Here is a 10,196-nt window from a genome sequence, read left to right as displayed (position 1 = left end):
TGTATATTAATCTTCTTCTCCTACTAAGATGAAGAGCAAATTCATCAAGTCTTGTGAAAAGAAACTCAAAGTAATGACAAGCAAAGTCACAACACCTTGTACGTTTTGCGAGACATGCTGCCAAAGATTTTGCTTGGCGTTCAAGAAGGAAGCTGAGATGATCCCAAAAGATGTCCCTAAGGGACACTTGGTTGTCTATGTGGGTGAGGAATCAAGGAGGTTTGTTATAAAGATCACCTTGCTTACACACCCACTCTTCAAGGCATTGCTGGATCAAGCACAAGATGCTTACGGTTTCAGTAGTGCTGACTCCAGACTATGTATTCCTTGCGATGTGAGTACCTTCCTCAATGTTGCCCGTTGCGCCGGTGCTTTACAGGGCCAGAGCAACTGCATGTGTATCTAGGAAGGTTCTTGTACAGAGAACTCAAGACATTCATTGGTTAATGCTATTGCAGTATATTAATAATGTAAAACTTTTTGTATTGAATGTGATATTAAATTTCAGTGTGAAAATTGTTATTAGCTAAATGGTAAGCAGTAAAGAACATTAAAGCTCTCTATTAGGCTTCTTTAGTCCCAAAGATATACATGAAGCCACTAAAGCTAGAGCTAGTTACTTAACAGAAGACACTAAAACATGAAAAAAATGACTAAAAGAAACACACAAGAGCTACATTATTTGCAACCAATTCCCAATTGCGTCTATCCAAAGAATGCATAAACATAAATAAAGATCAAAACGGCTGGGACAAATAGGTCACAAGATAGGTACAATTGACATCAACAACTGCAGCAAGATATATACAAAAGAGACACACTCTTGCAAATGAGTATACACAGTAGTCGTATAATGCTTCCTCTCTTTCACAGCTCACAGCGTTACATACATCAAATTGTTGGCAATCACATGAATCAACTGCAACTCTAAAACCAAAGGAGGCACAGAGATGTAGCCATTGGCATTGACTCCTTCAAAAACTGAAAGCTTATTCTACAGAGAACCAATTCATTATCATCTTATCCCATCAACCATATTCTCCATCTCTCTTCTCCCAAACCTCCTACCTTCCGCATTTGCATCTTTACACCTAACCGCTAAGTAGAATACTAACCAAACCGCCATGAAGTAAACCTCCAACGCGGACTGAACCACAGAAGCAAACCCTTTCCCCACAACACGAATCAAAGCCCATCTGAAGAAAGACCCACAGAGAATCGCTTCAAGACACTTGATCTGCACAGCCTGATGCAACAAAAGAGACACCAAGTAAAGCCCTTCCTTCACAATCTCCCTCCCCCTCATCCTCGGATCCACAACGGCAACAAAAGCATCAAGCGCCAACACCAAACCAATAAGCGTATCACTTAAAAACCAAGCGAACAAGAACCCAGAGATCTCCTTCTCGAACCCTCGGATCCACGGCGGCATAACCGTGAAAGGCATCAGCTTTAGCCTCACAAAGAGACAAAAAAACGAGTACTGATCCTCCACCTCGCCAAAATACCACAAACCAAGAAGCTGCGTCAACGCGTCTCTCACCGCCCACCTCATCAAAACAAAACCAGTAACTCTCTTAAACCCTAATCTCGAACCACTCCACACAGAGTCGACGAAAGAAGGAAACCTACCGAGCAAATCGTTGACTACAGTAACAAACATAATCGCTAACACCAACGAGTACACTGTGGTAAACCCTAGAATCACCCATCCGTAGGCGGCGGATAAGAAGCTCACTAAATAAAACAGAGCCGCCGCGTCGCCGCCGCCGCCGCCGCGGCCGAGGTGTAGCCCCTTGAGGAAGAGCTTCAGATCCACGAAACTATCATCAAAGTCTTGGTCTTTCTTGTCGCTCTCGGGTTCTTGATCGTGCCCTGATTCGTCTTCTTCTCGATCTTTCGGCTCCTGCAAGGAGAAGCCGGAGCGGATGATCTGGGGTAAGGAGAGGCCGTTGTCTCCGATTGGGCGTTGGAAGCCGGGAATGCGATCGAATCCGGAGAGGATTAGGGTCGTGGCGTTGAGGGGAGACCGAAAGGGGGAGCCTTGGAGGGATCGGCGGTAGGGATCGTGCTCGTCCGTGGAGAAGAAGTCGTCGTCTAAAGTGCCGAGGCGCGTGAGCTGGAGGAAGGGAGCGCGTGGGTGATGGTGATGATGATGATTGAGGTGCGTGGGGGAGTTGGGGAGGCGGGAGAGGAGGGAGCGGAGGGAAGGGTCGGTGTCGACGAAGGAGGTGAGGAGGAGGGAGAAGTGGTCGAGGAGGGAGTGGAAGGAGAAGAGGAGGAAAGTTAGGAAGATGAAAGTGAGGGGGTGCGAGGAGAAGGATGCGGTGGTTTGACGGAGGAGCTGGGAGGTTGTGCGGAGACGGTTCAGCCGCGCGTGGTGGTGGTGATCGGACATGTCGGTGTTGTTTTACTATTCGCTCCCGCGACTTTGGGTAGATCGAAAGAGAGAGAGAGGAGAGGAGAGGAGAGATTTTGTGTAACGCATCCTAATCTCTTAACACGACTCTAATGGGCTATATATGGGCTTAGAAATGGGCCTTATCCATCTCATATATAGTTGTGGAACAATGGACGTATCTATAAGAAATGGGGGTCGGTCTGACAAAATACATACCTTAGCTTTTACCGCATGCCAAAACATATTTTGATTAATCAAAAATTTGAAATTTATGCCTGAACTATAAATCACTGAAAAAATACATACATACCCCAACTTCTATTGGGATTAGCATTGACTTCTAAAGACTAGGCATAAATTTCAAATTTTTGATTAACACCAACTCCTAATGGGATTCCAACGCTAATCCCAATTTTGACTTAAACTCTGTTAATTAATTGTTAACGACGATGACTAGGATACTTAGTTGGCTAATGAGTCAGTGCCTAATCGAAAATCAAATTGGAATTGGTCAAATCTAATAATGGGCTATTATCAATACGATATCGTCCGTTCTGTGTTTTTATCTCCTCTTCTTTCTTTCTTCTTCTGCGACCTCTAATTCAGGCATGAACAATCCGTTTTCCCATAAGAAATGTTTCTTGGCATCAAAACTCCCCATTCAATGGCCTCTCATGGGTGTTGATGAGTGTATATTTCAGCATTTCAACATTCATGCATTTAAGATGAATTATCGAGATATGATTAAGATGAATTACTAGCATAATTTTCAGCATAGCTAAAAGAGTATATGCGATTATGAAAGTGCTTTTATCCTTCTTTGTCTCCTGCATCTCTTGGAATGTTATCTTTTCTAGATGATTTTTTTGCTAAGATTACTAGATTCGGTCATAAGACATTGTTTATATTGATTGTTTTACGAGTTATTTTCACTCTAGGGCAGATTTAAGTTTTTTATTACACTCTAGAGCAGTTATTGTTCTTAGACACTTTTTTCTAGCTTATTCTATTCTTTTCTAACTAAAGTATAATTTAGTTATAATTAAGTGGATCCACTCAATATTTCATCTTCTTCCTTATTTTTTGTAACCACAGAAGCAATGGTGTAACCATATAATGAAAACATCGGTGACTAAAATGGCTTCGCCGGAAGCTGTCTGAGAGCTTCCTCCTTCACGCCGTGCTCCGCAACTAATCTGCTTCGCTCTGTGACAATAATAAAAAGAAGAAGCAAGATTTACGTTTTTGTTGTTAGAAACAAAATCAATTAGAGCTTGAAATCGTGTCTTACATGATATTTATACATGTTTAAATGTATAATAAGCAAGAAAAAAAAAACAGATGATTAAGTTGAAAATTATGGATGGCGGCCATAGAGGGAAATTGCAGAAACCCTAATTGATTTTGGGGAAATGAAGTTAAAATTACGAAATGTCCCTCATTAAAAAACATGAAAAATAAATGATTTATATGTACATGATATGTTATATATACAAATACACTATCCACATGTACAACGATCCATATGTACATGAAACGAGACATCCCTTGTTTCTGGTTCCACGATGATGATAGTTTCGAAGAGATGCTTATGGTACCCGGGAGGAGCAGGCCCAAATGGTTTTCCTAATGCAATCCATAAAGATATATAACATACATTTGTAAGTTATAACATCTGCAAATTTAAATAGTTTTCAAATGTACACACACATATTGTGTCCACTTGTACAATGACTCACATGTACACTGGTGTATACTAGTATGTTTTCTATATATGTACATCGATGTGTACATACAAAAACTGTTCATGTGTACATATATGATATATCATGTTTACCAATATCGACATGTACACCAAGATTTAATATCCACATGTACACTTGCTTACCAATATCGACAAGTACATTTTGAAATATCACAAGCAGCTCAACAATAAACATATCTACATGTACACTTGTTTACCAATATCGACATGTACACCAAGATTTAATATCCACATGTACACTTGCTTACCAATATCGACAAGTACATTTTGAAATATCACAAGCAGCTCAACAATAAACATATCTACATGTACACTTGTTTACCAATATCGACATGTACCATGGTGCAATATTCAATTAGACATTTATGAATTTGTAACATAGATTTACAAGTTTCAACATTATATGTTCAAATGATGAATATATTTGCACAAAATTTATGCCACAGGAGAATTCAAAGCAAAGTCTAAATTGTTTTAATTATGTAAACTTTGATTCTTTCGGATAGAGTTGGAGATGTACATCATGTTCGTGTTAAATTTTGATTTATTCGGATAAAGTAAACAAACTCCATGTTGCATTTTTGTTGTTATGTACATCTTGTTCATGTACACGAGTATATTGAGTAACCACATGGATACGATCTTGGATCGACGTGTCCACGTGTTCCTATGTTTAAAGGTACATGTTTTAATGATGTTCACATGTACACTGGAGTGCACAATTGAAAGTTTGAAGATGGAATTAGGGACTAATATGCACATTTAATACTATGGGGACAGAATGAAAAGAATCAAAAGCCGACGGACAATTTCTGAGTATACACGGAAAGACCAGATTGCAACATTAAAAGTATTAGGGTAAATTTGTGAAGCAATTTGATCAGATTGGGAGTTTGAGGCATATTGTGAAAGAAAGAGGAAACTAGAGGACCAAAAGAGCAAAAAGTGATAATCTTCCATTGATGTTGCAGATCGCACTTTGTCACATCTCGTTGACGACAACAGAGAGTCGGCTACGGCGGAGCAGATATACGACGGCGAAGGCTTAGAACATGATTTGGAGATGAAAAGGTCGTGGGCTTGAGACGTGGAGAAGCCGATGTTGACGAGATGCGACGAAGAGCAATGACTGCTGGTGGACGAGACCTCACATCGACAACATCTTGGACGAAGGAGCTGAGCACATAGAGGAGGAGATAAAGACACCATAGTTGAAGCTTCAATCGATTTCCGCCATTGACATCGTTGTGTACTTTACACCACCATTAGAAATATAGCTTGACATAACTCAAAAGATAGATATAATAATATTGATAATAATTGATTAAATTTTTTTTGAAAAAAAAATTCTGAGAAAACAAATTTTATTTTACAAAAAATGGTTGAGAACTTAAGACGAAGAAGAAAGAGACGTGGATCCACTTTATTTTGTTTGTTAGTCAAAACTTATGTTAAATAAAGTAAATATATATATATATATATTAAATTTAGTTAAAGTAATAAACACTTAAATCTAGGCAATTTAATTTGTTTGTAACAAGGAAATAAGCTTTGTTAGCCAAAACTACCCTAGCGGCAACAACTGCGTTATTATGTTAATAAAAACTTAAAAATGCCTTGTAATATTTTCTTGTTTTAGTGTGCGGTGTACATTTCAACTACATTTTAAGTTTGAATTTTATGCAAAAGAAAAAAAATTGTTTAAAAGTTCAAAAACTAAGTTGTATAATACAAGTTTGGTTGACTTTTTATCAAATAAGTATTGTAAGAGCAACTTTAACGGTAAAATATACATGATGAGGTTCTTGTCAGATTTAAAATTATATTTTAATACTCCTTATTCTTTTGGTTAAAGTTTATTATCTTTTTAATAATTTAACTAGTTAGAATTTAGAACATTACATGTGGCATGCAAGAGGTCCGATAAACATCTCATTTCAGATACAAAATCTATCACTTCTATTTTTGTTAATTTTTTTTATTTTTGTAAAATTTGAAAAATCCACTTACATACTGATGCTAGACATGCTCTAACAAACCAAAAACGTACAAAATTAAAAGAAAAACAAGGCAACAATGTAAACATCAACCAAGAAGTTGAATGTCAAATCACTCCTAATTTATGTCCACCTAATTTTTTGGTACTTTGGAGGACCCATCATCAATTCATCATAATGTGATTGTCTTTAAACTTGTACCAGAACACAAGTGAAATGGAAGGGCTCTACACAGCTTACAAGCAGGGGAGAAGCCACGTTTAGAGGTGTGGTGGCACGTGCACCCCCTTATTTATTGATATTTGAAATGTTACACCTAAAGTTACTATAGTTTCAGTTGATCAATTGGTAAAAAACAGGGTTTGCACCCATAATGTCCTGAGTTCGAAACCCCATTGCATGCAGATTTATTTTTTATCACTAACAATGCACCCATTAAATAATTCTTCTGGCTTCGCCCCTGCTTACAAGAACGTCCACTTAGTGGGATCATCACTATCTTTGATGTGGTTGTAGAGAGTTGCAAGACCATTCTATTCGTGGATAGTCTACCAGCCACCAAAGTACCCAGCCACAATCTTTGTGTGGCTCTCGAAGAAGCTTCAAGCCTAATTGACCAAAAATTAGGAAACACAAAAACCAATAAGAAAAAAAACAAAAACAAAAATAAAAACTAATGAAATGTCCAGATGTCTCGTTTTTCTCATAGGTGTTCTCCTCGTTTTGATAGTTAGAAAAAACACCATGTTAGTTGAATTTATGTTTTATTATCTTTTACATTATTGCTACATGTCTCCCTCCCACACGAAAATAGTAACACGTCAAACAATAATCAATACCGTTTAAATAGAATGAGTCTTAAAAAATTTACCCTCTAAAATTGTTTGGACCCTTTAATTTTTTAGTCCAATCTATAATATAAAATCAAATATCATAACTAGGGCTGAACAAAAAATTTGAATCCGAAGAACCAAACCGAACCCGGTCCGAAAAAGTAGTACCGAACACAAACCAAAATTGATTAAATATCCGAACGGGTTTAAAATTTTGGTAACTAAAGAACCAGAACCAAACCCGACCCGAACCAAAGTATTCCGGGTACCCGAATGTATCCGAAATTGATTTCTCATTGCAAGAAAACAGCGGTATTCTGACGGACATTCCGACGGAAAATGAAATCCTCGGAATATCCCGAGGAATTTCCGAGGAATTTCCAAGGAAACACAAAATTTGGTTTCCTCGGAATATACCGACGGAATTCCGAGGAAATATTAATCCGTCGGAATATTCTTATGGAATACCGAGGAAAAATGTATTCCTCGTAAAAAAACGATGAATTCCGAGGATATATTATAGCCGTTAGAGAGCCGTTGGGGGATTTTAAAAATTCCGAGGAAATTCCGACGAACTAGCCGTTTCCGTCGGAATTCCGTCGGAATTTCCTCGGTCTGTCGGCAGGATTTCAACTATAAATACAAGCACCCCTCTTCCTCTTCATTCACTCCATAGATCGATTGACCTCATTTGGATCCGAACACGAGATTGCTTACGGAAGAATACCAACGAGGTATAACCGAATTCATGGGGTTAGTTCACCGACAACCGGAAGCAAAAACAGGTATGTTAAGATGTCCTTGCTCTAATTGTAAAAATAGAAAGGTTATTAAAGAGTGGGATGTTTGGACTCATCTATATTTGAGTGGGTTTACACGAAGTTACAAAATTTGGTATCATCATGGGGAAACTGATTATGAACATGGTAGTACTAGCGAACCTTAGCCAGCGGTTAGATTAGAAGAACCAATTAGAACGGATGTAGATTATGGTGTAGGTACTGAGCATATGGTAAATGATCATTTTAGAGGGGAAGATTTACCCAATGCAGAAGCTAGGAGATTTTATGATATGTTGGATGCTGGAAAGCAACCATTGTACGAAGGTTGCAGAGATGGTCATTCAGCTTTATCATCTGCTACAAGATTGATGGGCATTAAAACAGATTATAATTTGGCTGAAGACTGTGTGGATGCGATTGCTGATTTTGTAAAAGGTATTCTACCCGAGGATAATGTAGCTCCTGGTTCATACTACGAGGTTCAGAAACTCGTAGCTGGTCTTGGTTTATCGTATCAGGTAATAGATGTATGCAGCGACAACTGCATGATTTATTGGAGGGCGGATGAACAGCGGGTTACATGCAAATTTTGTGGAAAGCCTCGTTATAAAGATACGAGTGGAAGAGTTCGAGTGCCATATAAAAGGATGTGGTATTTACCTTTGACGGAAAGGTTGCAGTGGTTGTATCTGTCTGAACGCACAGCGCAACCAGTGAGATGGCATGCGGAGCACTCAACAGATGGTGAGATCAGACATCCTTCAGATGCAAAAGCGTGGAAGCATTTCCAATCAAAGTATCCCGACTTTGCGTATGAGAGAAGAAATGTCTACCTTGGTGCATATACTGATGGTTTCAGCCCATTTGACAAGAGTGGAAAATAGTATTCTCTATGGCCAGTCATTCTTACACCATACAATCTACCCCCAAACTTGTGCTTGCGATGAGAGTTTTTGTTTCTCTCGATTCTCGTTCCTGGACAAGAGCATCCTAAGAGATCACTTGATGTGTTTCTTCAGCCACTAATATATGAGTTGCAACAACTTTTCAAATGCGGGCAGTACAAATGTGGAGAATAAGTGATTTTTCAGCATATGGTATGTTGTCTGGATGGACAACGCATGGAAGGCTATCATGTCCATATTGTCAAGATAACACTGATGCTTTCCAACTAAAGCACGGAAGGAAAACGTGTTGGTTTGACTGTCACAGGAGATTCCTACCACCTGATCATCCATATCGTAGGAGTAGGAATTTGTTTACGAAGAACAAGAGGGTGTTTGACAGTCCACCTTCGGAAATTTGTGGGAAAGATTTGAAGATACAACTAAGAGATTTTGGTGCAGAAAGTACGCCAGACGTCGGTGGACATGGGCGTTTTCAGGTAGATGCTGTTGGAGATCTACATAACTGGCACAAAAAAATATTTTCTGAGATCTGTCATACTGGGAGGATCATCTGCTAAGGCATAATTTAGATGTCATGCATATTGAGAAGAACTTTTTTGACAATCTCATGAACACGATCCTTAATGTTCAAGGTAAAACAAAGGATAATTTGAAGTCAAGACTGGATTTAGTCGATATATGTGCTCGTTCAGAACTTCATGTTGATGAGAATGGTAGGGCTCCTTTTCCTATATACCGACTTGATGTAGAGGTAAAAGATGCGTTCTTTGATTGGATTTCAAACGATGTGGAATTTCCAGACGGTTACGCATCTAATTTGCGTAACTGTATCGACAGAAAGGAAAGAAAGTTTACTGGCTTGAAAAGCCACGATTGCCATGTAATGATGCAACGCCTCCTTCCGTTTCCCTTCAAGGAACTATTACCACGAAATGTTCATGAAGCAATTACAGGGATAAGTGGTTTCTTCCGCGATTTATGCACGAGATCAGTGACTCTTGAAGGTATTGAAAATTTGAAGACTAACATATCCGTGATTCAGTGCAACCTTGAGAAGATATTTCCACCCTCATTTTTTGATGTTATGGAGCATCTTGTTATTCACCTGGCAAGAGAATTGGAACTTGGTAGTCCTGTGCAGTATACGCTTGCATGAACAAAAACCACACAACATAAGAGAAACACTTATACACTTTAATAAACGGTAAAAGGAATACTTACAATTATTTTTGAAATTTTGTTATTTCATGGTTTATGATCTTCTATACAAAGAATCCTCCATGGTATGCATTACAATTGAATAAGAAATGAAATACGGCAAAAAATCGATGTTTTGAAACCCCAAACACTAGTTCCTCGGTATTTCTTCGGAATATTCCGACGGAATTCCGAGGAAGATAAGGGTTTCCTCGGAATTCCCACGGAATATTCTGAGGAAATTCCGAGGAAGTAAGGTTTTAAAACCGAAAACAACGTTTTGCGGATTGAATAACACGTATATAACCTTCAT

The 10,196-nt window shown here is 38.6% G+C and overlaps 2 protein-coding genes across 2 annotated transcripts; one reads left to right on the top strand and one right to left on the bottom strand.

Moving 5' to 3' along the window:
- LOC106341459 (indole-3-acetic acid-induced protein ARG7-like) lies at positions 1–406 on the top strand. Its single transcript, XM_013780230.1, has one exon. It carries the CDS (start codon positions 29–31, stop codon positions 404–406), a length of 378 nt encoding a protein of 125 aa, XP_013635684.1. The 5' UTR covers positions 1–28.
- Positions 407–634: 228 nt separating this feature from the next.
- LOC106343028 lies at positions 635–2,481 on the bottom strand. Its single transcript, XM_013782131.1, has one exon. It carries the CDS (start codon positions 2,396–2,398, stop codon positions 1,016–1,018), a length of 1,383 nt encoding a protein of 460 aa, XP_013637585.1. The 5' UTR covers positions 2,399–2,481; the 3' UTR covers positions 635–1,015.
- Positions 2,482–10,196: the final 7,715 nt, after the last annotated feature.

This window comes from Brassica oleracea, chromosome C4, assembly GCF_000695525.1.
Source record: "Brassica oleracea var. oleracea cultivar TO1000 chromosome C4, BOL, whole genome shotgun sequence".
NCBI classification, from domain to species: Eukaryota; Viridiplantae; Streptophyta; class Magnoliopsida; order Brassicales; family Brassicaceae; genus Brassica; species Brassica oleracea.
Note: the sequence above shows the minus strand (reverse complement) of the source record. Positions and strands in the feature narration are given on the sequence as shown.

Bases quoted from the DNA above. Each gene is read 5' to 3' on its own strand.
- LOC106341459 (XM_013780230.1), top strand. From the start codon at position 29: ATGAAGAGCAAATTCATCAAGTCTTGTGAAAAGAAACTCAAAGTAATG.
- LOC106343028 (XM_013782131.1), bottom strand. From the start codon at position 2,398: ATGTCCGATCACCACCACCACGCGCGGCTGAACCGTCTCCGCACAACC.